We start from the raw sequence: 27,765 nt of genomic DNA, 5'->3' as shown, positions 1-27,765 counted from the left end.
TCATGAAAGAACATAATTCTCTTATTTTCAGACATTCCAAATGATTTATCACTTTTGGAGAGATTAGTCTTATCAAACTGACTGATCTTCAGAGAATATTTATGTCAGCAAATTGTCCTGAAAATAATTTATCAGGACCTGGAGTCACCTGCGTAAAGGACCAACAGCTGCTGATTTGTTTCTGAAGTCGTCCAAGTGTCAAGTATCGGGGTATTTTCTAAGCCAGCAGTTCAAACAGGTATATCCCAAACTTATCCCCTTACAAGGGCAATGTGCTTTGAAGCTACTGTCTCTTTGATTCGTCCTTTAAGACCACAATTAAGGATATATATAGGCCCCTGCGCTGTTCAAAGCAGCGTGGAAAGATCAGTGCACGGATTGACAGTCAAGTGATGTCGTTTGCACAGGTGTGTGTGTGTGTGTGTGGAAGCGTGTATCCAAGTTTATGTTAACGTTACATAAAACGGGTGCAATAAATCAACAACCGAGTGAGAAAATTACGCAAATGGGGGTTTTCCTCTGCTCTCTACTGCACCTGAGTCATTTCGAAATAGTGGGCGTTGGGTTATAAAGTGATTAGGGTAATGGCAATTCCACTTTCATGCTGTTTGGCACACACTCTCTTTTCCCTGCGTGCTCCTTTCACACTGCTGACTCAAACTGCAGAGATCGCATTCACGGCTCATGAGCACAGCACTCAAGCTAGTATGTGCACAGCAAAATATGATCATCAGGTTTTCAGATCGGTGGGTTGGATGATGTTTTACTCCTCAATTTTCTTTACACAAAGTTTATGGTTTCATTACTGGACTATATTACCTCAAGAAGCATTTTGCCGTGGTTTCGTCGTCTTGCAAATCAGACAAATGTCGTCCACGGTTAAGACGGTTATCTTTGTTTTATCAGGTTAATAGCTTTCTATGCTTTGTTGTCTAGCCTATTATTGTCATATTGCTTTTTTAGAAATACATTTTGCCCTTCTCTCGCTGAGTTCCCTGCACCTCACCCCGAAATCGAGCTTCATACGTCAAAACCTCAAATAAAAATAAAATAAAATAAAATACAAAAAAAATCTGCCACACATAAATAGGAAGCACATCCCCAGGTCCTACTTAAGTTTCTGAGGTTGAAGTACATTTGTGTTGTGCAGAACATTGTTTCTGATTACTGCATAGGTGGTGATGTGATTATATTTCAGTAACACATCAACAAGTGTAATTATTCGGCAAACATTTAAGAATATGAAAACAACTGTTCTTCACTTCTTTTGCAATCTCTGTATACAGTAAAAAGAAATATTGACCAAAGTGCAATGTATCATTTAAGAATAGTTGTCAGATGACTGAAATAAAAAAAATCCAATATAATTATTATGAGTTGAAATATACTACTCCCTTTTACACAAGATGCTCAACTGAGTGCTTGGTTTATCTATAAAAAGAGGAGGATTCAATGTAAATAGGAATTCATGGAGATAATGTAGGACTGTACATTGGATGCTATGTGTTTGCTCCAACTGCAACTGTAATCTTCAATCATCTCAGAAGGTTTCAGTGTGTCCATCAGCAGTGTGAGTGGTTAGTTATTAATGGTTTGTAATTGATTAATAATCCACTGAAGATCAAACATGGGCAAGGGGAGATTTGAGGAGGGGGTGAAAGAGCCACCCTTCAAAGGGGGGGCGCAGATAGCACCTTAAAGGTGAAGGAGATGGCCCTCATTTGCATAAAAATGAAAGTTGCGGTCTTGATCTGGAGCATTTAACCAATGCGCACCGTCCTGGTGCAGCACACGCTGCTGCCGCAGCAATTGAAGAGAGGAGTGAAGTGAGGAGGTGATGAGGAGGAGGAAAGAGAGAGAGGAAAACCCTGAAGTGCACTGGAGCAAAGGGGAGTATCCCGAGGTGAGGAGGAGAGAGAGAGAGAGCGCTAACACGGGGATGAGAGACTAATAAATAGCTAGCAGAGGAGAGGAGGAGAAGGGACACTGGTTTGTGCACTAAGACGTTTGCACCCATCAAGATAAGGCGGGACGTTCACTAGCGGACTAACTAATTAACGGCGCTGGAGACTGCGCCAAAACGCACCGGGGATCCCTGCGTCTACACGTGCAACTTTTCCTTCCGCTCCGCTTGACGGACCTTCTGTGCGAGGAGCTTTCCACAGCCCCATCACTTGGATCGTGCTGCAGACCGGGAGTCGTGTCTGTGATGGGGGCAGCGGCGGAGGTTGGGAGCTTTAACGGGTTTCTGGACAGCTTTGGTGCCGCCGCCGGAGCCTCGGCACCCGTCGGCTCTCATTTCGTTCTCACCCCGGCCGGAGCGATGGACTACAACTCGGTGAGCGGGCTGATGATGGGGGGACAGACGCAGGAGCACCTGGTGTCCGCGGAGCGACTGTCCCGGAGCTTAGCGGACCTGAGCCACCTGAAGGGGATTCTCAGGCGGCGGCAGCTCTACTGCAGAACCGGCTTCCACCTGGAGATCCGCCCCGATGGCACCGTGCAGGGGACCAGGAAGGACCACAGCAGATTCGGTATTTGATCTGATCATTATTCCACCTCACTTACTACGTCTGTGTAGGCGCCCATTCATTCAGCTCATCTTTTATTTAGGGGGTTTTGTGAGCTCTCATGCTTATCATAACCACTTTAAAAAACGAAATTATGTATACACTACAAAGAAACGGTGACTGATTTATAGTTAAAATTACATTACAACCAGCTACATTATTTTTTGTTAATCTAATTTTCTAACATTATTATGACAATCCAAAAAAGTAGAAGCTTGAACAATATAATAAAAAGCTGTCTATGCCAGTAAAATTGTGTGTACTGCTCACACATTGGATCATTTGGAGGAATGTCTGCTGCAGAATAAGGAGACCAGTCATATCTCTCCATCAGGAATAGACATTTTTCAGATGTTCAAATGTCATCATTTTAGCATGAACTGTTAACCATTCAAAAAACACACCACTATGACTCTGATGATTTCATTGCTCAGAAAATGAACACTTAATTTGACTTAAATGTACAGTTAGTCAGCTAAAATAACATTTCCTATATACAGTCATGTTTAATACCACAACTATTTAAACCAAAACCAGCTGGTCATTCATCACATTTTTGTATGCTGAAAGTCTCATTGTGTTTCTGTATTGTGTGTGCAGGTATTTTGGAGTTCATCAGTCTGGCTGTGGGTCTTGTGAGCATCAGAGGAGTGGACAGTGGTCTTTACCTCGCCATGAACAGCAAGGGAGAGCTGTATGGATCGGTGAGTACACGATAAGTCACAGTGAACGTCAGCCAGCTGTCGCATATTTTCGTAACAACTCATCTCTCTTTGTTCCTGCAGGAGAAGCTCTCTGCAGAATGCGTCTTCCGGGAGCAGTTTGAAGAAAACTGGTACAACACTTACTCGTCCAACATCTACCGACACGGAGAAAAAGGTGCCTTTTACTTTGTTGCTTTAAACAAAGATGGGACATCCCGCGATGGGACAAGGTCAAGGAGGCATCAAAGGTTCACTCACTTCCTACCAAGGCCCGTGGATCCGGACAGAGTACCAGAACTATACAGGGATGTACTGGGCCAAAGCTGAACACCAAGTCTTAAAACCTCTCTTGGCTGAGAGGTGACCCAAGTGCACCTCATCCCAACCTTCTGTAAGACAGATCGAAGGTGGGGGCAAATAGAGATCATGGCGAACACCACCATATCAGCACTCCCCCAACAATGGAAGGAAGGACAGTGACCTCCTCCGAAGCAGTCGGGAAGTGGGACAGAAAAGCACAATTGGAAGATATGATGGACAAGGTGACCCATGTCCCCTCAATGGCCTATGCAGAGGATCATATATGAAGATGTGACCATTACTAAATCCGACCTTCTGCTGGTCCTAACTGCATGTTTCTGCAGGCACATGTGTGACACTGATATCAGAGATTTGCAGGTGTAGCTTGTCCTACTGTGGCAGGTTAGTTTTGTCATTAAATGTGGCTGCTAAGTAAAACCTTTCCACAGATACATCATCACTTTTGTAATGTAACAGGTTTACAAAAAAGGTAGTTTTATGCACTGGAAAGGAGCCATGTTTGCTTTGGGAGATCCAATGGAGACTCTACTGATTAAAATGGACTTCTGTTGCTTCGTAGTCGGATGCTGCTCACAGAATGTGCATGAGGGAAGAAAGAAGAATCACAGATAAGACTACTTATCGAAACTACTTCTTCTGCGATGGAATATCATGTCTGTTCTTTTGGATAGTCATTCCGGTGAAGGAATTTGTTGTTTTTGACTAGTTAAAGTCAACCAGCATGGGAAAGATAGAGACACCTTTACAATCATGTCAGCAGATTTTATTCTTATTTATATTTTGTTTCTTAGGAAAAACACTATATTTATTTCATATATTTATTTATTTGAGAATATATTTTTACAAGTATGGGGAAATAAAAAAGACACAAGTCATTTAAGTGTTCCTGCATTTTTTTTTCGTGTGCTGTTTTTCAGATTGACTTACAGGAAGAGACCTGAGGTTAAAATGTATAATTCAGAATTTCTGCCTTTGAAGTGGTTAATCAACTTTCAAAAAACACTAGTTCAATGTTTGGGGCGAGGGTTATCCCCAAACTAGTTCAATGTTCCGAATCCAAAGTTGCTAGATGTTATCACACTAAACAGGAAGTGGATCACACATCGATTTGAATGTTTAGTACTGTGCCCAGAAAGAAGACATGCAGCATGTATCAAAATGCACGTACTTCAAACAGGTAGGGCAGGTAGGATTTAAACTCTACATACCATTTCACAAACTATACTGTCGACATTCCTGATCATTTCAGTCAGGAATCAAAACTCAAACTGGATACAGAAGTGGTGGTTAGCATTGAAAGGAGGACAAAAGACAGATGAAGTCATCTGCCTTTAACGCGATGATAGACTAGAATTCAACAGGTGAATGCACTCAGCTGAACCTGCTCATTCACACCTTTTGTTCTTCCTTCATCTGACCCCGTCCAGGTTAGTCATCGCAAGCCGATGACACCTGACGCCAATTCGATGCCAGTCAAACCAAGACAGAGTTTCAAATGAGTGTTCTTAAATAGCGTTCTTACATGAATGAGTGATGGGTTTGGGTACATTTACACATGATGCATTCTAATGGCAATGTGCCCAGTGAAACTAAAAGTTGTACACCTGTATAGTAATTTGAAAAGGAGTAGACCCCAAATCTAAACGATAGCTTCAGCTTACATTTGCCCTTCATACTCTGAATACATGAAATGTCTCATCACTGACATATTAACAAGGCGAGTTTGAAAACAAAATGAATCGCATGTAGTTTTGTCTGTCACACATTTGGCTACATTCTTCACACAGCCTATTTGTAACCCTTGTTTCAACCAGAATCCGATACAACGCAGGTGAGAAGGCAATAAATGACCTGATCTCAGTTACCTCACTTTCATGGTAACGACTGGGGAAACCCTAATTTCCATTCATGCAGTATCAGAATTACACACAGCCAGGGACCTTGGAGGGACTTAGTCTTTCCTCATGTTAAATCTGATCAGGTTCTTTCGGCTCCTTGACACTATCATCCCACACACAAGCAAAACTTCACTAGGCCAATATGACACAGCACATCAGACTGTACATACAAAGAAGAGCAATATTAAAGAGAGATCAGCAGATTAATTAAACTTTTGTGAACAGTTCAAGTGCACTGTAGAATAAAGTAGGTTCAAGTATTGCGATATTTGAGTGTGTCGATATTTTCTTACACCCAAACTGTAAAATCTGTTCTGCTATCCTCTATCATCTGAAGTAAAAGGTTACTGATAGATAGTACAACGTCATATAGGCTACATAGTTATGACCAATGGCACAACTGAACACTGCAGGCTCCTCTATAACAATGGACTGAAACTTGGAGCTGCTGATCTTCATCTCCGAAACCCCCAAAGAACTGACTCATGACACCCCGAAAATTCAAATCCTTTAAAAAAAACTGCCACACAGACCAGACAGTATGGAGGAGACTCACACCAACACATCACACTTAGAAGCTTGGTTAAACAGGAAGCCACTAACGCAACAGTCATTTCCACCAAGTCTCTCAGCGAGCGCACCTTCAACTAATAAATAAAACCAAACACAGTTGGGGAATTTTCTGCTAGGCTTCATGAAGTATATACAATTCTCGAAGAAGCAAAGGGAAAATCAATATATGACTGTTGCACCATTCAGTCAAACATGTCTTTTAATAAAGCATATATATATATGCAGGAAATCTCAGGCACATGATCCAGATTAGATCCCAGATTGTTGCATCTGAGCATCACAGCTACATTGTCTCTGCTTCTGTGTGGGTTTGATCCTCTCATAGGGGTCTACAGAGTGATGAGAGAAGGACTGAGTACCAGCATACCTAGTCAGATAGGGAGTGTGTGTGTGAGTGAAACGAAATGGGCCAAAGGAGCTAGAGGGAGCTATGACATGAAAGTTTTTTTTTTTAAACAGGTGGGTTTCTGAGAACAGGAATTACCAAAAGAAAAGATGTATGTGGGTTCGTACTGTTACCATCCTGTCATGTTACAATCTCCCTTTGAAGTGTGCGTGGTGGGGGGCTGAGAGGGGGGCATGTTTATGAGAGGCAGAGTAACTACATAGATTCATGTCAGCACAACTTCTCCCTCGCTCCTCCGAGTGTGTGTGAGTGCGGGTGTGTGTGTGTGATCTCTGAATCTGTGTGAAGGTGAGCCAGGGGCTCTCCTGACTAGAGGCATGTTTGACTGATGTGTGAAGGCTTGTGTGAGTCTGTGCGTAAAACGTTTCCTCTTCACTCTCTGTCTGTTCACCACGGGGTTTTCCAACCACTGGTTGTATATTTTTGCAGGAGTTGTAATCGTCCATTAAGAGTCCAACATTACAAATGAGCGTATTTTGCACTGAGATGAAATTGAATTTCAGCTCTTTCTGTGTGAGTGTTGTTTTCTGCGGGGGCAGATGTCACAGAGATCCTTGCAGGTACATACAGGGTCCACAGAAGTGTTTCTTCCTGCACTCGTCAAAACACACACCTGCAACATCATGCGTACTGCGTCTGTCATCTCCTCTCTGTGCCTGAGATTAATGGTGCTGCTTGTGACTCAGCTGTGGTGCACTCAGACAAAATAATACGTCCTTCCACAACATCACCTATCAAACATTAGACAAACAAATGACCTCAAAATCCATGCACAAACCTTTCCTCGGGTACTTTTTCTGTGATCCAAAACATGTACAATTCTGCATCACATCCTTTGTTACTGAGGTCATCTTGATAGAATTTCACACAGGTGCACTCATCTATTAATCCAGAGTGACACCAGAGGGATGCTCTCTAGATGACACAGTGATATTAGATGGGAGAGGCCTCTATTAAGCGTTTTAACAACACACTTTTGCTAGATGAAGCATGTGTTGGGTTAAAACATGAGGTTCAGTAAATCCCTTCAGTTTCAACACTGACATCCAGACTTTTGTTAGAAGCATTCACAAAATGTGCACTGATCAGTGTGAGATTGAAATCATAAAAAATAAGTTCTTACTTTTGCGTAGTGAGTGCTTTGAACTGGGGCCAAGTCAAATGTAATCAGTTCGATCAGAAATATATTTCAGGTTTGAACTAAATTGAATAAACCAGATGAATATATCTAAGTGGCTTGCCAAATGCAAAAGCAGCAATTTAGCTAATAAGGACAAAGGAATGTGAGCCAAGGCTATGGTCCAACACCGATTCCTTCAGGAGACACTCCTGAAATAAAGATCATTAGATACGATATGAAGACGACTCAATGTATATGTCTATAAACTCTAGGAAGAAAGATACGGTATAAAGACGTGTCTAGCTCACTGGAATGTTGCATTTTATTACAAAATCTGGACACGCTGTGTGAGCCTTCTTTTAAAGAGCTTCCACTGAGTATCTGTGCCTGAAAGATTTAGGCTGCAGCACATGTTCCCAAACCTGTTATCACCAGCTATCCCGAAGCCGTCATGTTGAGTAGAGAGCAGCACTACAGATGCCATGTCAAATACCCAACTAACCACTGTCCTCAGCTCATATCGACAAAGCCTAAAACTGCAAATCATTCGCAGCATAAAATGGAGCAGTTTCTCTCTAATAGCATGATAATAGCTACAGTTTTTAAAGCGCCAACTTGGCAAAATTACAGGTCCTCTGTCGAGAAAATAAACTGTATGGCAATGCTGACATTACGATCCTTAAGTACCTGAAGTTATTTAGCAGCACTTTAAAGATGATTAGTTGGCAGTCTTAGTCACATAAACACATGCAGACCGTAATTGACACGGCTGTGTAGCAATTAATGGTTTGACAAAGTCTACACACTGTTCGCCGACGTAATAGCGGATTAAGGATGGTTTCCATCTAAAACACTTGCGGACATTATTAAATGAGAAAATGAGTAAAGTAACAGCACAAAATACACAAAATGCATGTTCTGTTCCTGTTCAGGGTTGCGGGGAAAGCTGGAGCCTCATATAGTCATTGGGCAAGAGGCAGGAATACACCCTGAACAGGTCACCAGTCCATCTATGGACACACACACGCAACAAGGGCCAATTTTAGCATGTTCATTTAACCTAGTGAGCATGTCTTTGGAATGTGGGAGGAAACCGGAGTACCCAGAGAAAACCCACACAGACACAGGGAGAACATGCAAACTCCACCCAGAAGACCCACTAGGAAACACGAGGAATGGTTGTTCGAAGGTCATGCAGTTGTGGCGCTGCAAATTCAGTCAAAAAGTCGAGGTAAACATTTGCAGTAGTTTGTGTCTTGTTGAAGAAAAATGGAACAAACGCACAAGATCTGTGTTTTGTTGGTATACAATCGCAGGTTCTTGTGTAGGACCTTGTATACTGTTGAATGTAGTAGCGATAACCGGCAGCAGTACAGATTGTCTTTGTGGGAGAACGATCTTGCCTCATACTATAAGTGTTTTCCTCAGATGTTCTCAGTCTCCATCACCATTTATCCAACAGTGTCGCAGTCCCAATATATTTCTTGAGCCAAGCACAGATTCATGGACATGAAGGTGGTTCTCCTCCATACTAAGTTCTACAGCGCCGTTGAGTCCATCCATCCGATATTTTTCTCAGTAAACCACGTGGGTCTCTTTCAGACAATTACAGGTATCTAAAGCTGTTACAAGCCACATGAAATGATTTGACACATCCTCTAACAGATGATCTTTTGGCTCACTAATCCTCGAAATACTCCGCAGACTACTAATTTGTTATTAAACTATATTCTTTATTATCCAGCTGAACTGCAGGTTTCACACACTTGGACAGACATATACACAAGCACAGTAAAAACTAAAAGCACTTCCATGGCACACACACTCGTGGGGTGGACGTAATTAAAGCAAGTGGGGCCAAATTGAAGTATATTGAACTCATCTCTCACACACTCCCATGCTGTCGATAGATCACTCGCCAAGCTCCATCGATTGCTGCAAAGACTTCCTCTGCAAAACGCTTTTCTCTGCAATGTGTGTAGTGAATGAGCATGAGACAGGAAGGGACAGAGAATGGGACAGGCCTGCTACCTTCACTTTGGCACCCCCCCCTTATCCCCAAATAATGCTAACCTCTATTTGTAAGGGGCAATGATTTTAAATAAATGAGTCTTGCACTTCTCCACCCTACTAGATTAACAAATCAATAAAACAGCGTTTGTGTATTCCTTGGGGCGGTTTGCCACATTGTGCGAGTCTTGGCTTAGATCACAGGGACTGTAGAGTCATCATAAACGGCCGGTACACGGGTGACTCTGCACTGCGCCAAGGACAAATTGTGGATGATGAAACACAACATGGACAAAAGGAGAGAGTGGATTTTAGGGACGTGTCATGGGATCAGGAGGCCATAGATTTGTATTGAATATTCAAGAGGAATTCTCTGCGAGATCTTGACATGACAAATGTGTGTCAAGAGGCGTCAATGGTAGGAGACAAGCAAAAGAAAGAGGTGGGGACCTCTGAATGCAAACTTGAGTGCTGTTGAATTGATTGGCTCCGCAGTTTCATTAATCTCTACTAGCTTTAATTCAGCAGCTCACACTGTGAACTAGATCATCACAACTCTATTTTGTTGAACACCATGAACTGGTTTAATATTTTTTTAATTGCACTTTAATTTAAAGTCATTCATTCAGCATATATAAAGCATCACACTCAAGGCTCTTGGGCCAAATCCGGGCAGCCAAGTCTTCCTTTTTCAGTCTGCAGGAGCATGTAGCAGATCAAATTCAATACTGCAATAGTTTCTTGTGTTATGAGTCGCAGTCAGCATCATTATAAGACTATATTCTCCCAGCAAGAAAACTCTCAGAAATGTCAGAAAATATAATAAAAGTGACTCTGGAGTGGTCCACAATTTGTATTGACTATTTTAATATGACAATTATGAGGTATGTGGTGATCATATCACATTTTTTCTTAATCCAAGCACAGGGTTTTGGGGCAGAGATGCTTCAGATAGCAACTTATTGCTGTTTAACAGGCTGAGAAATTAGAATGCTTCCTTGCAAACAGTTCAAGATTATATGTTGCTCCAAGAGTTTGTGCGATTGTGTATCTTCATCATCTAAAAATGAAAATAGATCACTGATTTCATATGATGATTGGTAATTCTATCTATTCCATCCTGGATTTGAAGTTTGTATTTGTGTGTTCAGTCGTCAAGTCTAGGTGAAGGGCTGAGGACACTGAAAAATAAAGAAGAAAATAAATTTGAGTCTGGGTGGCGTGAGTGTGACTCATAGGGGAAACCCTCAGAAAATCATCAAAGGGAGATTGACATTCCAGAAACCCGTATACAGATGTTGTTTTGACTTGAAAAACTGAAACAATCATATAAAAGGAAGACTATTTCAATGAAATATCACATTTAGAATTGATATATATATTTTTTTTTTCTGTATGCATTACAACTCAGAAATGTTCAATGCAAAAAACAATAAACTTATTTCTTGTTAGACAATACAGGTTTTGAAATTATCAATTTCAGTTATAAACAATCAGATAAAATATTAGTTAATACCCTCTAGCTCTTATGGAATAATAAAATATTGTGAAAATAAGTGGGCAAAAATGTGAGGTCTTATGATAACATCGGTACCTATCACTATCAAATACAGTATCTCTGCTTGACTTAAAAGTTACAGTATGATGTGGGGCTCCATAAATGTGTAAATATACTCGCCTCACTTTTGAAATGAAATTGGAAGTCAAAAATAAAAGGCAAATAAACAAAACCATGTGACTTAAGAGATATTGAAGATTATTATGCGAGACTCAAACTATATCAGTTGGACACAGAGCAATTTCTGTGTTACACATGTGGAACAAACTCTTCTTTACATTCAGAACAACATAGTCAAAACCACACCAGTTAGAATGAACTAGCATGACGGCATGTTTCTAGTAAACAGTGAATACAGAACATGAACTGTCACCTAGCAACCAAGTTTATGTTGTGCCTAATTTAATCTAAACTTAGTTTAGATTAGTTAAATCTGTTCATAAAGGTGACCTCTGGTGGAAGGCCCTCAGAATGAAAGCCTTGCATAGCTGTCAATGCTATGAGGTTGAACAGCTAATACATTTCCAACATATAGCACTACAAGAAACAGAAGTTCAATTCCCCCAAAAATTCCAACCTTCACGGACCTTCATGAAACATCATACAGATGACAGCTATAAACATGCACGTGTGCATGAGGGTGCGTGCAAAAACCTATTTACCACACCGTACCACCACCGTATCAGCTTTGATAACTCTTAATATCTCAGCAACATGAGTACATGTGTACACACACAACGACGTATCATTTTCTTAGAGAAAGGATCGACTCAAAGAATGCTCAAAGAAAATCCTCATTCACAATTGCTGTCTTGTCTATGTGAGACGGTGGAAACAGCACGGTTAATTCAACAGATTCCACATTACGTCTGACATCTCAAGTGCGATGAGAGGAGCGAGTAAAACCACAGAAACCAAAATTATGGTCTGCCTCTAAACCCACAATGTTGTGTTTTAAATTTCATCCTCGTATAACACACAAGATACATCCTGTATTCCTAATGTTCGGATGAGGATGCAAGACATGCATTCATAAAGGAGAATCTGGTCACTTTACCAGGTAAGATCAGTTTTGATATACGTCACAGCTGTGCATCATGTGGATTTATCACTGACATATTAAAAATGCTTTGTCAAGTGCAGTTGAATTTCTGGACAGTTTCTGTCTGTAGACTGTAGAAGTATAGATGTAATAAAGAAGAGTGTGCTATATTATCTTTCCGAAACATGAACACAAACCATTTAATTCTTCTTTCTATTCTCTACCAACCCTGCCGGGATTTGTATAAATCCCTTCAGAAGTAAAGAATTTGAAATTTGCCACTAGAGAGCTAAGAAATAATGATGTGGTTTTAAATGATACCATTAAAAAATGAACATTAAGTCCATTCCTCAACAAATGGCATACTGATGTCCAGCTAAAAAGGTTTTCAAATATTGTCTTTCTGTGCGGATGAGCCTGCTGGTGCTTGTTCACAGAGAGCCTGACACTGGGCCGATCTTGCCCAGCTGTGCTCTTCTAAGCCCAAACATGTTGGGACATGATTATCCACGGAGCACCCGGAGAACCGGTGATTTATCTGAGTGTGACTTGTGTGTGCTTTAATTGCCGACATGGAACACACGCTTACACACACATGCAGGGCCCTGCGCAGGTGGGGCTCGCTTCTACACTGTGTGTCCAAGTGTGTGTGCGCGTTGCATCCTGAAGCTTAAAGTCAGGTGGGTTGGCACATCTAGGTTCCCCTTTGAAGGTCTGTTTATGGACACACACAAACACACATGAACACACACAAGCACACGCACACACACACACAGCGACTGACCAGCTGTTTCTCTCTTCTACTGCTCTTTGATGTCTATACTTTTTCCATCCCACCTTCACTATCCCAATGCCCCGCTTCTGTTTTCCCTCCCTGGGTTGGATGGCCTTGACATTGAACAACGCTAAAGCGCTTCCCTAGCTGAAGTCGAATGGAATCCATATAGAATCGAATCACCTGTACATGTCATGCACACGGTCAGTGTCAGAAGGTCACAGGAACAGACAAACACAGAAAAACTGCTGGAATATTTGCTTGGCTTGAATTATACTTGTCTGAGATGCTATGAGAAAAATGGCGATCAATGTCACTGGCACAGATGCGGCTGGGATTTGTCCAGACTGACACACAGTTCTGTGCAAAACGGTGCAAAAAGCCGCTACAGCATCATTTCTGCAACAGTTGCACGGATGAGAACAATGAATACGTGAATCTAGGTATAATACCACTACTACAATACTGGTGAAGACCGGCTGACTACAACCATGCAACACCAAGTTTTAAAGAATATAATCAGAAGTGTCATCATCATGAAAACGTTTTAGTCCCTTTTGATTTGTGTTAAGATTGTGTTATTTCAACCCAAATTACATGGCGAGTCTCACCAGACTAGCAGTGTCTTGTCCATGTTCCATGTTTTGTTTTGGATTGCAGACAAGAATAGTGTCATATTGCACTCGTGCGCACACACGACACGCACTCACACAACACACACACACACACACTGTATGTCACTCAGGTATGGTAATTACTGTTTAGATCCAGACATCTGTAGTTGGTATGTGTTTGCAGCCGAATGTTCCAAAAATGCAAAAATCATCTCTGGCACTACGTTATTATCGGACACAGCTGTCCACCACCTTCACCATCAACAAAAAGGTATCAACAAAAAACGTATTAAATGTTATTGGGCGGGAATGTATAAACAATTAATTATCTATATAATTAATATAATACATTTTATTTTCTGTTTACTATCAGAACATCTTTGAGCACAACATTCTCCTGAGAACATGAGCTTCATGTCTGCAGCTCCATCACGTATTTTTGAAGTATCACGGTCACCCTTGTTTTCTTTTTTTCTACATGGTGTGGCCAAGAATTCATGTTAAGCTCTAAATAGCTGTGTGGGAAAACAGCGGCTGCTCAGATCATCAAAAAGGCCTTTTTTTAAACCCAGTTTTCCCATGTTGTAATCTTCCAACCATCTTCCCTTCATCTTGTAGCCATTAAGACCTTCTAGTATTACCTGGCCCGTCCATGGCCCAGTAGAGGCCCGGCTATTGTCCATACTCCGGCAGCAGGTGAATAGGATGCCCGTGCGAGGGGCCTCTCGGTCCAGAAACACCTGATATCTGACTCAAACCTCCACAACAACCCCACCCCAGCACCCCAAAAGCACCTTATTTTCTCAAGAATGAAGCTCACGACTGTCGACTGAAGTTTCCTCATGGTTTTTGAGCCACGGCCTCCTCTATTTTTGGAGACCACCGCAAACTCTGGGGGTTCTCTCATATCTGTGTGAACTTGTTTGAAGTTTTCCACTTCACACCACAGCCCCCCTTCTTGGTAGACCATCTCTCCTCTCTTTCATCGAGACGGCTGATGGGCAGATAATGCTTCTCAGTGTCTACAAGTCAACATTGCTGATCGCTATCAGAGATTCAGGTCCTTTGAATCATTGATTTGCACGCCACTGCCCGACCTCCTGAAGGCAGCTCGAGGAGCGTCTTCTTACTAGTTCAGGTTTTACTGCATATCACCAACGTGCCACTGAAGAGACTTTAAGAGCTCACATCTGGATCAATTAAAACAGGTCTCACATTTTTGTCTTGATGAGAGTCAAGACTGGTTCATTGCCTTTTACTGCAGTCACAAACAGCAGTAACCATCACAGCAGTGCCCGAACACACAATCGTGTCCTGTTGGCGCGTCTGCTCCTGTACTCTCTGGGAATTCTTTTACTTTTGTGTGAGTTTTAATGGGGTACTCTGGGTAGCCCTGTTGGCTCACATCTTGATGCTAACATTAACCGCTAATGCACTGTTTTCCTTGAGACCAAAGGCTTTTTTTATATAGGGGACAGCTTACAGCTGGAGGCTGCGCATGGAAACTAACTACGCTACGATTAAATCTGAAATTAAACATCAAGTGGTGAGCTGCATTAGAGAAACAAAAAATGCACCACTTGAGGATCAAATGTAAACACTAGGAGAACGTCCGTACTGCTTTGGATTGGAACTTGGCCTTACACTTTTCTCAGTTGACTTATCAGAGGGTATCACAATACAGTGTCTGAATCTTCCTGCTGTTGAGTTTGTTGTTGCTTCTCCACTCTATATGCTTTGTCGGCAGAAACAGATGATCTATTTGATGCACGCAAAATCTCCAGTGACCATGTGCAAATGTCACACACCCAGTTTGGGAGGTTTAACAGCACAATAAATTAGCTCTCTGTTGTCAAACATGAAATATTCATAGGACAGGCTGAAACTGTACATAAGTGTTTCAATGATAAGATTCAATTCTACTAAAAAGCCCCCTCCCTCTCTTTCATCCTCCATATTTGTCACATTAACTCACATTCCACCATGCCTCCTGTCCTGTTTTGGTTTTTAAAAATAGCTTAGCTACAACAACAACGCACACCTCTTGTCCCAAACTAAACAGGTGCCACCTGTGTGTCCTAAGTGTTCAAGCAAATGTGGGCAGTGATGTAATGCTTTGGGACTCACCTGACATGATACTCAACCATTTTCTGCCGCAGCAGTGTGTGTGTGTGTGTGTGTGGGCGCCTGAGTGTGTACGTGTATTGACGCAGCGCTGCAGCACAATCTATACTAATGATTTCCTATAGACACCTCAAGTTGATCTGGGAACCAGGGAGGATGGGAAGAGATGGAGTTTAAATGACAAATATAAATTAGTTAAAAGAGACAAATGCAACAAAACACACATCCATGACTGCCTGGTGATGTGCAAGGGTGGTGTCCATTAAAATGAAGAAGTGATGACTCTCAGATTGTCTATCATTTGCAGCTCAGAAAGCAGAATTATAGTTTGGATTTACGACTGTATCAGCCTCCTACATTTGAAGAGATATTTCAACCTCAGTCACAACTAGTTTCCCATCACAACTAGTGAGTCTCCTCCATCTGGATCAACCTTGACCACCCTCCCTATCCTCTTCATGTCTTCACCACACTCACTCTTCAGGTGTCTTCCTCTTCTTCTTTTACTTTCTTCTCACTTTCCATCCTCTCCAGCTTCCTCCAATCTCCTTATCACTCTCACTACAAATCACCATACCATCAGCAAACATCATCATCCATGGTGACTGATCCCTGATGAAGTGTCCTCATCTTGAATCCCTCCTGCAGTACACCATCATGTCTCACCTCCCTCACACGTATAGTGCATCACCCTGTGGATTTGAACCCCAGTCTGCGGTCATGTGAGTATCAAAGCATAACAATGGTCAGTTGAAGGCAAGAGGCTTGATCCTATCAATATTTTTGAGCATGAACACGAGGACAGTGGACCGAAAAAGATCCAGGAAAGCGAGAGAGTTTTGAGTGTGTGTGATCTTTGCAGCCTGTGCGACTTCATCTGTGTAAACAGCTTTGAACCTGCAGTTTCCTCCAATCATTGTTTGGACTACCAGCAAGTCAAAGACATCATTGCGGGTGAGACACACCACACCCCCTTCAGCGTGTCTCGGAGGAGCCATAAGGACTTCCAGGTCAAAAAGGCAGCAGGATGATCAGGGGGACCGAAGCACCAGCAGCGTGTCAGCAGGTAATAGCTTTGCTTTAAGAGGCTGTGTGCGTCTTTGAACCAGTCAGCCTGTTTATAGAGAGAAACATCATCCGCCTGTTTTTTCTGGACATGTATTTGTAAAAGATCCCTCCCCTGTGAAGAACATCCTGACCTAAGGGGTGACTTCATGAAGTAGCAAGAGGGCATGAGAAAGCTGCAGTCCCACTGTCTCTGCTCCTCAGGTTTTCCCACCCTAAACAGTCAAATCATTTAAAATGATTCAAGAAATCATGTTTCAAGATAGCTTTTCCTAGCAGACCCATTATGGCAGAGGATACAGGGAACACCAAAGTCAACAGCTAAAGCAACTCATCCGTCATTATGTGTCTATGATCTCATTCGGTTGTCTGCTTCATGACCTTTATATTCTGAACTAAACCCAAGCAATTTCATGGTCAGTCAAATCTGAGACAGCAGTTCTCACTCAGAAGAACATCCACTCCAGGACAGGACTGACATCCTTCTCCGGGTACAGCATCACCAATGAGAGGAGGACAGAGTTTGAGATCACCACCTTAAAACATACCCCACATCACAGTGGCCACAAATGTTTGCAGGAGACTACAGGTGGATGCAAGTGCCTCAATGAACTAAAGACATTCCCTTATAGGGTGAAAAGATCCAGCTGGTGGTCTGGGTCTCTTGTCCAAATGATCTTGGAAGTTAGACTGAGGACACCTTAGGTTAGCTATAGGAGGTTTCTAGATGCAGGAAAGTCAGGGCCTTCTCACTGAGGCTGGGGCTTCATTTCCAATGGGCTGGTGAGAATGGCTTAATGGACGGATGGACGAACAGAAGGATGGATGGATGAATGGAGCTTCATAGAAAGAAAGTTTGTAGAGCAAATTTTGCTATCCTTTTGTTAGAAACATATTGGCCCTTTCTCTGCATGATGCATGATAAACTTACAAAGTTATATTAAAGGAAATAGTAATTTCACTGTTTGGAAAAATAAGCAAAAGCGGGAGTATGTGAAAAAAAGGTTGTAAGGGGGAGAAATTATCATAACTGTTCTGGAGTCCATTTCAGTCTTGGTGGACTGTAGAATGAGATGTTGACTGCGCTGTATGTAATGTATGGGAGCCAAAGCTGTGTCATGTGGGGAAGTGTCAGCCATACAAATGTCAAATGTAATTACAACGTATTAGAGGAGATAGAAATAAACGTCAAAATAAAATAAACTCATTTCCAAAATCACTGCATCCATCGTTTGACCATTTGGGTGATAAATTGCTGCTCTTAAGCGACAACTCAAAACTCATCTATCTTCTATGATGGCAGGCCTTGCTCCTTGTTCAGCATCATAACAAACGCGCAAGATCCACTTTTAAAATGACCTCACACACACTCCTAAAGTGCATCACCAAGAAGTCACTTTCTCACCACCAACTGGTCCTCTGATGATAACATTACAGCATCGAGCACAGGACCTTTTCAACATTGATTTGAGGATTTAACAAAGAACCTTTACAGATATTATAGACGTTTTAACTCCTTACAGGCAATCACATCCTCACTTGGGTCAAAGGTCAAATCTAAAAGTGAGCTTCTGCACTCAAGCCAACTCAACTGGAGAGATAGGATTAGATCAGACACACAAAACTGCCTTACCATTTTGATGGACATTTTGATGCTTTATGGTCATTCGGTCATTGCAATGATAATTATTCACTGACCATTATTACACTTGTGGATGAAGAGATACTAGGCCTATAGTATTTAAAACAATGCTTTCAGGGATCAGTCATGATCATATCACTATGTTTATTACTGTAAGTGAAGTAGTTAGATTGAAATGAACGGGCTGATACAGTGAGATCTTATTCTGCTTGAGGGGAAACGTCTACTTCAGCCACTATTGTTCCGCCCTTCCTGGCTGGTGGAGAGGAAAAGAAGCCTTCATCACTGTCACCTTTCAATGATTTCCTTTTCCTATTGCCAAACCTCTTTCACTCCTTTTCATCTGAGATCCAGCCAGGGACTTAAAAGATCTTGTTTCCCTGCATATTAGAAAGCATAACTTTCTACAGATGGGGATATCAAATATATTCATCATAAGATGAGTTTTAAGTGCCATGCAGCTGGATGCTATCCAGCTTAGGGTAAGCGACTGTAATATGAGGTAAGTACAAGGGCTTTGTTATGCTGCCCTCTACTGACTGTGATGCTCCACGACTGAGACGAAGTGAGTAAAATTCGCAGACGTTTGAAGATTGTTATTATGTAGCTGCAAGGACAGAAATATGTTTCCAGACAAAAACATTGAATGATCAGTAGTTTCTGTATAGAACTGTATAGAATAAAAATCAATATGTCACAGGCAGGGACCAGAGAAAATACTGTTGTACATCAAGGATATGAAGTATTGTTCATCCATACAGTTTTTCCCTTTGACATATCACTTGTGGTTGTGGGGGCAGCAACCAAATTAAAGAGGCATAAGCCTGCCACTCTCAGCAAGTGGTGGTGGGGTCAGGAGTGCAGACTACGGGATTCTTTTCATCCACTCCTGATATTGTTAGGCTCTGGTTTATATAATGGGACACAACGCAATGGCCCTTTTTATATGTATGCATTTTGTTGAAGATGTCACTTTGTTTGTTTATCATACATATTTTTCCATTTTGTGTTGGGCATGTAGTGGTTTCGGACCAAATTGCAGGTCCGGCGTCATCCAGAACATTAGCATCATTATTAAAACAAAGAAATTCCAGATGCACCGGAAGCAGCTGACATCAATCACAGCTCATCAGACTCACCTGCAGCACCAGTTAAAACCCGCCATGCTTCCTCGGCTCGTCCCCCGACAGTCCAGTCCAACGCCATCATGCCCAATGAGAACATCACCAGCGAAGAACTGCCTGAGTTTAAGAATAAAGGAAAAGACCCAGAATTCATCTCTGATGACATAGTGAGTAAACAGACAGTCTGTGAAGAACATCTGTTGATCCCCCGCTGTTCTTCAGGTCGCCTCCATCTCCATCGACGACATTATTGAAAACGTCAACAGCGGCGACAAGGAAGCGCAGACCAAAGGATGTCAAGCCCTGGAGGCTCTAATCAACCTGCTGCAGGTGAAGGATGCCAAGGTCATCCTGGTGATCCTGGATGCCATCAACAACATGTTCCTGGTGAGATTCGAACACTGAAGTTGAATGGGGCATTTGTATTTATCGCTGCCTTTTCCCTCCAGGCGGCAGAGAAGCTGGGCGAGATCGAAAAACTGAGGCTGCTTGTTGAAAAGCTCGGGGGACTGGATCGAATAGAGTTGCTTCAGAACCATGACAATGAGCTGGTGTACCAGGCAGCGCTCAACGTCATTGAGAAATATTTCAGTGATGTGAGCGATATGAAAAGCGAGCCAGTCGCTTATTGGCATTTTAATCTTCCAACTTTGTTGCAGGACAATGACGACTGTCTCGAGGTTGAAGCGACTAAAGACGCCTTTGTGTTCGGGACTCCTGAGAATCAAACGTTTCAATTTTAACATCTTGTTTTTCAACAATAAAAAAAAATACATTTTCACAATGTGGATATTATCTCTCTTCAGACGTGCAGCTCCTGACTTGTAATGGTTTACTTTTAGTTCCTCATTTAACTGGCTAAAATGATTCACACTTTTTTATCATATGAAGTGCAACAACTTATGAAATTTTAATTTCAATTAGCCCATAGTTTCAAAAGGAAATGGTTTCAAACTGAAGTAACCACTCCCTGCCAACTGCATCACAGAAGTTTCATAGCACGCCTCACTTGTACTGTACCTTTAAACTGGTTAGGAATGGCACAACCTGCTTCACACAGGGAAGTTTCAGGATTTTAGAGTCGCTGTTTTGTACTAGAAAAATGACTTTCATTTGACTGGAAGGAAATGGTTAAGAGCCAATGTGACATTCAAAAAAGCTTTTAATGGCCCTTTCACGTTGTTTCTTTATAAATATTTTTCATATTTTTCCATTTTTGTGTTGGGCATGTAGCGGTTTCGGGCCATATTGCAGGTCCGGTGTTGTTCAGAACAAGAGCATCATAATTAAAACAAAGAAATTCCAGCTGCACCGGAAGCAGCTGACGTCAATCACAGCTCATCAGACTCACCTGCAGCACCAGTTAAAACCCGCCATGCTTCCTCGGCTCGTCCCCCGACGGTCCAGTCCACCGCCATCATGCCCACCAGGAACATCACCGGCGAACGACTCTCTAAGTTCAAAAATAAAGGCAAAGACCCGGCTGTAATACAGGCAACATCTTCAAGGTAACGCCGCCATTTTGGCAGCACTAACGTCACCTCTGCTCATTCGTTCACAGAAACTTCGCGACAAGAGAATCTCCGAGTGCGTGGAGCTGCGTAAAGCCCACAAGGATGAAAACTTTCTGAAAAGGAGGAATATAAAGTTGTCTTCGTTCCCGGATGAGGAAGCTCTGTCTCCAGAGTTCGTCCCCGACGACGTGGTGAGTTCACGGACAGTCCGTGAAGAACATCTAGTGACCCCCTGCTGCTCTTCAGGTCGCCTCCATCTCCATCGATGACATTATTGAAAACGTCAACAGCGACGACAGGGAAGCGCAGACCAGAGGATGTCAAGCTGCAAGGTGACATCAGCTCACCTTTCAATTTGTAGACCTTTTTTGAAAGTTTTTGCACAATAATCTGGACACACTTAAACGCCACGTCTAACAGGACTCGGGGATGCTTTATTTCAGAACCGTTAACCACCAACAACCAAATACAAAAGGAAAAACGAAGCTTTGCTGAATGGTTTTGTAATAGTTGGATTAGTAACATTTTAATATGAACAATGCGTTCACATTAAATGACTAGAATAACCAAAATGTACATGGAGTTCTTGGTCTGTGTTCCACATTTTAGTAAAGCCTCCAAACTGTTATAAATGTTTCTTCTATTGACCTTTATAGATGCTGGATTTAGTTTACTTGTAAATCAAACAATTGAAGATAACACTTGAATTGCAGCAGTATTTCAGTTTTGCTAAAGTCCTGAGCTCTTGTCTCTGCAGAAAGTTGCTTTCGCACGAGCGCAACCCTCCACTGAAGGAGATCATTGATGCTGGTCTTCTGTCCCGCTTCGTCCTCTTCCTGGGCATGGACGATGAGCCCACGCTTCAGTTCGAAGCGGCATGGGCTCTGACCAACGTCGCCTCAGGAGCATCCTGGCACACGCAGCAGGTGGGGCTGCTTTCTTCCTGTCGGGGAGAATCCAAGTTGACTTTGTCATGTGCAGGTGGTGGAGCATGGGGCGGTTCCTAGCTTCATCGCTTTGCTGTCCTCTCCTCGGCTGCACATCAGTGAGCAGGCTGTTTGGGCTCTTGGGAATATTGCAGGTGAGGCATCTACCGTTGCTATGGCTGTTAGCGGCGACTCCACACACACACACACACAAATGTTTGTCATTCCCTGACAGGTGATGGTCCAGTGTACAGAGACGTCCTGATCGACTGTAACGTCATCCCGGCTTTATTGGCCCGAATCTCCCCAGAGACACCGGTGAGTTTGGCTACAGGTCTGAGTGTTTAACGTAAAGTCAGACACCTGATTTAAATCTAACCTCAAAACAATTTTCCATCAATGAAGCGAAGGTTAGGCTCTTAAGATTGAATGATTTGGTTTTTTTTTTTCTCCCTTTTAGATTGGTTATCTGAGGAACCTGACGTGGACGTTGTCCAACCTGTGCAGGTACAAGAACCCATTCCCTCCACTGTCCGCAGTCCAGCAGGTGAATTAAGGAGCGTCACTTCAGCTGTGCTTTCAAAGATTATAGACTAATGAGTTTGGCTTTACCCTTCAGCTGCTTCCATCATTGATCCAGCTGCTTCACTTGACTGACAAGCATGTCCTGTCTGACGCCTGCTGGGCCATCTCCTACCTCACTGATGGGGATAATGACCGCATCGAGATTGTGGTCAGGACTGGGATAGTTCCTCGACTGGTGGAGCTCATGACCCACAAGGAGCTCAGTGTCACGGTAACATCCGCTCTGAAGGATTTTTTTATTTAAACTATTGTCAGTGACTGGTTCTGCAGAGTGAGCGATGTGCAGCCAGGGAAGCAAACCATGTGTGAAAGTTGATCTAAGAACAATAAAGTAAGCAAGAGTGTAGTTTTAACCGGTCTCTAAATCGGCCCTCAGACTCCAGCTCTGCGTTCTATCGGAAACATCGTAAGTGGCTCTGACCTGCAGACCCAAACAGCCATCGACGCGGGCGTCCTCAACATTCTTCCGCAGCTGATGAGGCACAAAAAGGCCACCGTCCAGAAGGAAGCAGCCTGGGCTCTGTCCAACATCGCTGCTGGTCCATGTAAACAGATCCAGCAGCTCATCACGTGTGGCCTGCTCCCCCCGCTGGTGGAACTGCTGAGAAATGTAGCTACAAGCTTCAGTTCAAAGTGATCATGGTTAAATGTGTACTCTGAGTGAACATCTCATGCGTGTCTGCAGGGAGATTTCAAGACTCAGAGGGAAGCAGTGTGGGCAGTGACGAACTTCACCAGCGGTGGCACTGTTGAGCAGGTGGTGCAGTTGGTCCAGTCTGGTGCCCTGGAGGCTATAATCAACCTGCTGCAGGTGAAGGATGCCAAGGTCATCCTGGTGATCCTGGATGCCATCAATAACATGTTCCTGGTGAGATTCCAACATTGAACTTTAATGGGGCGTTTATTTATCGCTGCCTTTTCCCTCCAGGCGGCAGAGAAGCTGGGCGAGATCGAAAAACTGAGCCTGCTTGTTGAAGAGCTCGGAGGACTGGATCGCATCGAGTTGCTTCAGAACCATGACAATGAGCTGGTGTACCAGGCAGCACACAACCTCATTGAAAAATATTTCAGTGATGTGAGTAATATGAGAAGCGAACCAGTCGCTTATTGGCATTTCAATCTTCCAACTTTGTTGCAGGACAATGCCGACTGTCTTGAGGTCGAAGCGACTAAAGATGCCTTTGTGTTCAAGACTCCTCAGAATCAAACGTTTCAATTTTAACATGTTTTTCAAAATAAATTTCAACAATAAATAATTTTTCACAATTATGAATATTCTCTTTTCAGACATGTGGGGTAACCTGACTTGTAATGTACTTTTGGTTCTTAATTTAACTGGCTAAGATTCAGATGGAGTTTAGCAAAGCTGTCAAGCATCAGACTGGACACTCAAGCTGCATTTTGACTCATGTAAATGAAGTGCAACTGAACTATGAAATTTTAATTTCAATTAGCCCATAGTTTCAAAGGGAATGGTTCCTAACAAGTTTCACAAACTGAAGTAACTACTCCCTGCCAATGGCAGCATCACAGAAGTTTCATAGCACGCCTCACTTGTACTGTACCTTAACTGGTTAGGAATGGCACAACCTGCTTCACACAGGAAACGGTTTCAGGGTTTTAGAATCTTATTTTCTGGATAACATGACTGGAAGGAAGTGGTTAAGCGCTAATGTGACAAAAAGCTTTTATTTAAACATGATCTATTTTATATTATCCAGCTGCTGGTGAGCAACAGTACATATGACAATGCAATATGAAAAACAGCCCTGAGTTCTGACTTTGGACAAGATCATTTCCTGATGCAAGGAGAATCGTCTGATATGGTCCCGTAATACTTATTGCTTTGGATGAGATTGGTCTGATCTCATTACACAAGTGTAGAATCTAGTCAGTTACATGTACAAGGATTTCATACACATCATTCCGGTCCATAAAGTTGAAGGCAGTTCTGTGGAGGACAAGGATCTTTGCTGCTCTCCACTGCAGCATGTTTGATAAATACAAACTGCATTTGTTTCTGGTCAGTGTGGGGGGGAAAAACTGGAGGCAGGCATCTACATCTTCTCATAAGTGAGTTCATGTCCACAGGTGCTGCAGGTTTTCTTGTACAGGTCCTCATCTGGGTCCACCACTTCCTCTGCTCCGTATTGATGTTGGTGAGCGCTGGTGTTTTTTGTCCACAGACTGCTCCTCACGGTCTTGCGTAACTCTGACAAACGCATGTGGAGCACAAAAGTAGCTACAGTTAGGACTGCAGTAATGGATTATTTTAGTAGTCGAGTATTCCATCAATTATTCGGACAACTAAAAAAATATGAAACATTGTTCTAAGGAAACTGCAGAACAGGTGACAGGTTCTCACATCGAGAGCAAAATAAGTACATAATCTGTGAATGAAAAATTCTCAAGTTATGATTGATATTGTCACTTGGACCCAATAAACATCACATCAAATGTGTTACTAAAACAGTCTCATCCACTGCTGTCAAATATGGGATTAGGATTTTAGAACAATAAACATGCTTCATATGAGTTGATTTACTTCACATGTTTTGCCTTCCATACAATGACACAAAGCCACACAACAGTTACTTGAGTAATACATTCAGCTCTAGAAATGATTGTTAACCAATTGGACATTAAAAAGGGAACAAACCTTTAACTTTCTTATTGAAGCGTTTTTGCTTCTGCACTTCTCTGTTCTCCTCTCTCGTCTCCTTGGCTTCCTCCAGAGCTTCCTCCGAACCCCAAACCTCCATGCTCCTCTTCTCCACCTGGAATACAATAGTTAATACACATCCCTTTATCAAGTGGCAGTCTAATTTGAAACATACAGAAAACAAGCTACTTAGTTTATGCATTCAGCAACTACCTGCAGTTTGAGATAGAGCTTCATGTCCCCCCACCGAGAGTTGTGTGGGTTTTTCCTCAGTATGAACCTGAGGGGAGGTTCCCTCTTGTCCAGGTCGCAGTCCTTCAGAAGGTAACTCTGTTTGGCTTCAGTTCGGGAGATCAGCTTGTGTTTTTCAACATTGTCTCTGGAGATCAACAGGAAAAAGCATGTAGATCGACACTTTCCAAGTAGTTCAAGAAAATCGAAAGAGAGAGGTTGAGAGAGAAACACAAACTAATGTAGTTTGGCAAATCATGTTTGCGACCCACATCTGCTAGATCTGCTTTCCCTTCTACATTTCTGTATTACCTGCACTTGTCACAAACAGAGAGGTCAAAGCTGTTACTTAGGTAGGAGTCCATGAAAGGTTTCTGACAGTCATCACACACCAGGTAGTCTGGCTCTATGACCGGAGCTGTGAAACACACAGGACTCGACATCAACAACTGGAGGAGTGACGACAGGAGTACGTGCGTCTCTCTCCACACGTACCCGGCTGGTGCACCACCGGTTTGGTCTGCTGCTCTTCGTCACCGTCCTCCTCGTCAATGAAGAACCCGGCTCCAGAATCAATGGTCTTGGATATTTTTGCAGTGGTGGCGCCCTGCAGGGCGGACAGAGGGCGACTCGCGAGCCGGGCTTGGCGGAGCATCAACGCCTGCTGTCGGTTTCTTTCGATTTTAGCCCGCATGGCGGCAGAGAGCTCGGGCTTGGGGTTCTCCTCAGGCTCTGGTGCACCAGGATCAGCCGTGTCTGACTCTAGCGGGCCCATCGTGCAGCGACAACCTCCAACGCGTCTTGTGTTGTTGTCGTTACACAAGTGACAGCTGAGTGTTTCCGGAAGCTCTTCTTCGTTCGTTGCCACACGTATCTTTATCACTCCTGGTGGTTAGGAAGAGCACTACACGAGTCCGGTCATGGCGAATCATGAGTTCTTTAAAATAGGAGGTAAAGCATTAATTCTAGAGGTAAATGCAATGCATTTATTTCACTGAGGTGGAGATAAGAAGTATATATTTTATTTGGATCATTTATTGCTGTGCTGTGTTTTGTTTTTGTTCAGTCTTTCATCATTTTGCCTGAAAGTTATTTAGAACGACCTGTCCAAAGACTTTTGCTGGAGTTGGACAGTAGATCCAAACACAGGTGAGCGTGTCCTTCCATTCAGATGTCTTCAGTGTCCTGTGAATCCCTGTTGCATCACACCAGTGGTGGCAGCCGTCCAGTCCTGATGCTATAAGAGGCTTGTGTCACACTCAAGCACAACAAATCTGACCGATGACACTGCAGATCTTCTGAGCAATGCACCCTGGGAAGTATGGCTTTTTATGAAGTTGTTCTGGGTGAGACATGCAGTCAACCCACCTGCCACGTCAGACCAAACCCAGCAAAAATTAACAGATTTTTTTTTTTACAGTATACAGTGGTACCTTGGTTTTCAAACAAATCGGGGTTCAAACAAAAATTTAGAGATTTTTTTTGCTTCGGATTTCGAACAAAAATCCAGAATTCGAATGCCCCCAAAAAAAGCTGGAAAAAACATAACGTGCGTGGACCGATCAGCTGACCCACGACGCGCTCTGTTATTGTGTATAACGCAGCCTCTGTATGCAGACGTGTCCCGTTAGCTACATTTACTGACTGTTTTTTCTTCATATTGAGGTGTAAAACCTTTCCTGTCTCCACACTGGACCGTGGTAGAGTGTCACAGGGGAGGTGCTCGCTCTCCACACCTCCGAGGCTGGAGCGCTCACTCCAGGGTTTGATGTCCTGTTGTGGGCTGGAGCTGGGACAGGGATGAGGCGAGTCTGGGACAGAGCGTTACTTGGTTTATGACTGTGTCACAGCCAAACTGCACAGAAGCGCACATTCAGAGCTGGACACGCACCGGGCACCTCTTCACTTCTGGAGAGACGTCACTCACTCAGCAACCCCTCCCACATGCAGCGGCCACACACATAGAGGAACAGCGCACCTGCAGCAGACACTCTCCATTCACTCCTACAAAAGACTATTTTAAGGCTTGGAACGCATTGTTTCTTTTTCCATTCATTGTAATGGGAAAAATCGATTCAGATTTCAAACAATTCGCTTCTCGAACGGCCTTCTGGAACAGATTGTGGCCAAGAAGAACAGCAAAATAATATTGCTGAGTCAGGATTTCTTAAAATATGATAATGCGTGAAAACCTGATGCTTCATAGATATTCAGGGAATATACAGAAACAAAACATTTGCAGAGCGCCTTCACATGACAGTGACCATTTCAATCATAACATTATGACCATCCGCCTCAAAA

General features: G+C 42.8%; 5 protein-coding genes across 6 annotated transcripts in view; 3 read left to right on the top strand and 2 right to left on the bottom strand.

Moving 5' to 3' along the window:
- LOC128755026 (calcium uptake protein 3, mitochondrial-like) overlaps positions 1 to 21,235 on the bottom strand; it is a 41,533-nt gene extending 20,298 nt beyond the window's left edge. The window contains exons 1-3 of the mRNA XM_053858174.1: positions 21,088 to 21,235; positions 20,898 to 20,999; positions 19,562 to 19,663 (exon numbers count right to left, since the gene is read on the bottom strand). The gene's annotated coding sequence lies outside the window, so the exon portion shown is untranslated. The remainder of the gene's footprint in view (positions 1 to 19,561; positions 19,664 to 20,897; positions 21,000 to 21,087) is intronic.
- Positions 381 to 4,443, top strand: LOC128755030 (fibroblast growth factor 20-like). The gene is made up of 3 exons (XM_053858180.1): positions 381 to 2,534; positions 3,171 to 3,274; positions 3,356 to 4,443. The coding sequence occupies exons 1-3, from the start codon at positions 2,210 to 2,212 to the stop codon at positions 3,599 to 3,601; spliced, it is 675 nt and encodes a 224-aa protein (XP_053714155.1). The 5' UTR covers positions 381 to 2,209; the 3' UTR covers positions 3,602 to 4,443.
- Positions 19,630 to 20,289, top strand: LOC128753342 (importin subunit alpha-5-like). The gene is made up of 4 exons (XM_053854950.1): positions 19,630 to 19,713; positions 19,769 to 19,933; positions 19,996 to 20,142; positions 20,206 to 20,289. The coding sequence occupies exons 1-4, from the start codon at positions 19,630 to 19,632 to the stop codon at positions 20,287 to 20,289; spliced, it is 480 nt and encodes a 159-aa protein (XP_053710925.1).
- Positions 20,910 to 23,818, top strand: LOC128755027 (importin subunit alpha-5-like). 2 transcript variants are annotated; one of them, XM_053858177.1, is made up of 12 exons: positions 20,910 to 21,031; positions 21,108 to 21,248; positions 21,307 to 21,392; positions 21,818 to 21,986; positions 22,042 to 22,141; positions 22,222 to 22,304; positions 22,447 to 22,533; positions 22,606 to 22,782; positions 22,948 to 23,181; positions 23,257 to 23,439; positions 23,500 to 23,646; positions 23,710 to 23,818. In XM_053858177.1, the coding sequence occupies exons 1-12, from the start codon at positions 20,966 to 20,968 to the stop codon at positions 23,791 to 23,793; spliced, it is 1,557 nt and encodes a 518-aa protein (XP_053714152.1). In that variant the 5' UTR covers positions 20,910 to 20,965; the 3' UTR covers positions 23,794 to 23,818. The 2 variants fall into 2 exon arrangements, with proteins under 2 accessions (XP_053714152.1, XP_053714150.1); XM_053858175.1 differs by having other exon boundaries at positions 21,108 to 21,251.
- Positions 23,819 to 24,254: 436 nt separating this feature from the next.
- LOC128755029 (DNA repair protein complementing XP-A cells homolog) lies at positions 24,255 to 26,308 on the bottom strand. Its single transcript, XM_053858179.1, has 5 exons — positions 25,960 to 26,308; positions 25,777 to 25,882; positions 25,447 to 25,612; positions 25,231 to 25,348; positions 24,255 to 24,783 (listed from the first exon to the last, which is right to left on the bottom strand). Exons 1-5 carry the CDS (start codon positions 26,237 to 26,239, stop codon positions 24,629 to 24,631), a joined length of 825 nt encoding a protein of 274 aa, XP_053714154.1. The 5' UTR covers positions 26,240 to 26,308; the 3' UTR covers positions 24,255 to 24,628.
- Positions 26,309 to 27,765: the final 1,457 nt, after the last annotated feature.

This window comes from Synchiropus splendidus, chromosome 2 (assembly GCF_027744825.2).
Source record: "Synchiropus splendidus isolate RoL2022-P1 chromosome 2, RoL_Sspl_1.0, whole genome shotgun sequence".
Lineage (NCBI taxonomy): Eukaryota > Metazoa > Chordata > Actinopteri > Syngnathiformes > Callionymidae > Synchiropus > Synchiropus splendidus.
The sequence above is the reverse complement of the archived record's forward strand: the minus strand, read 5'-3'. Positions and strand labels throughout refer to the sequence as shown.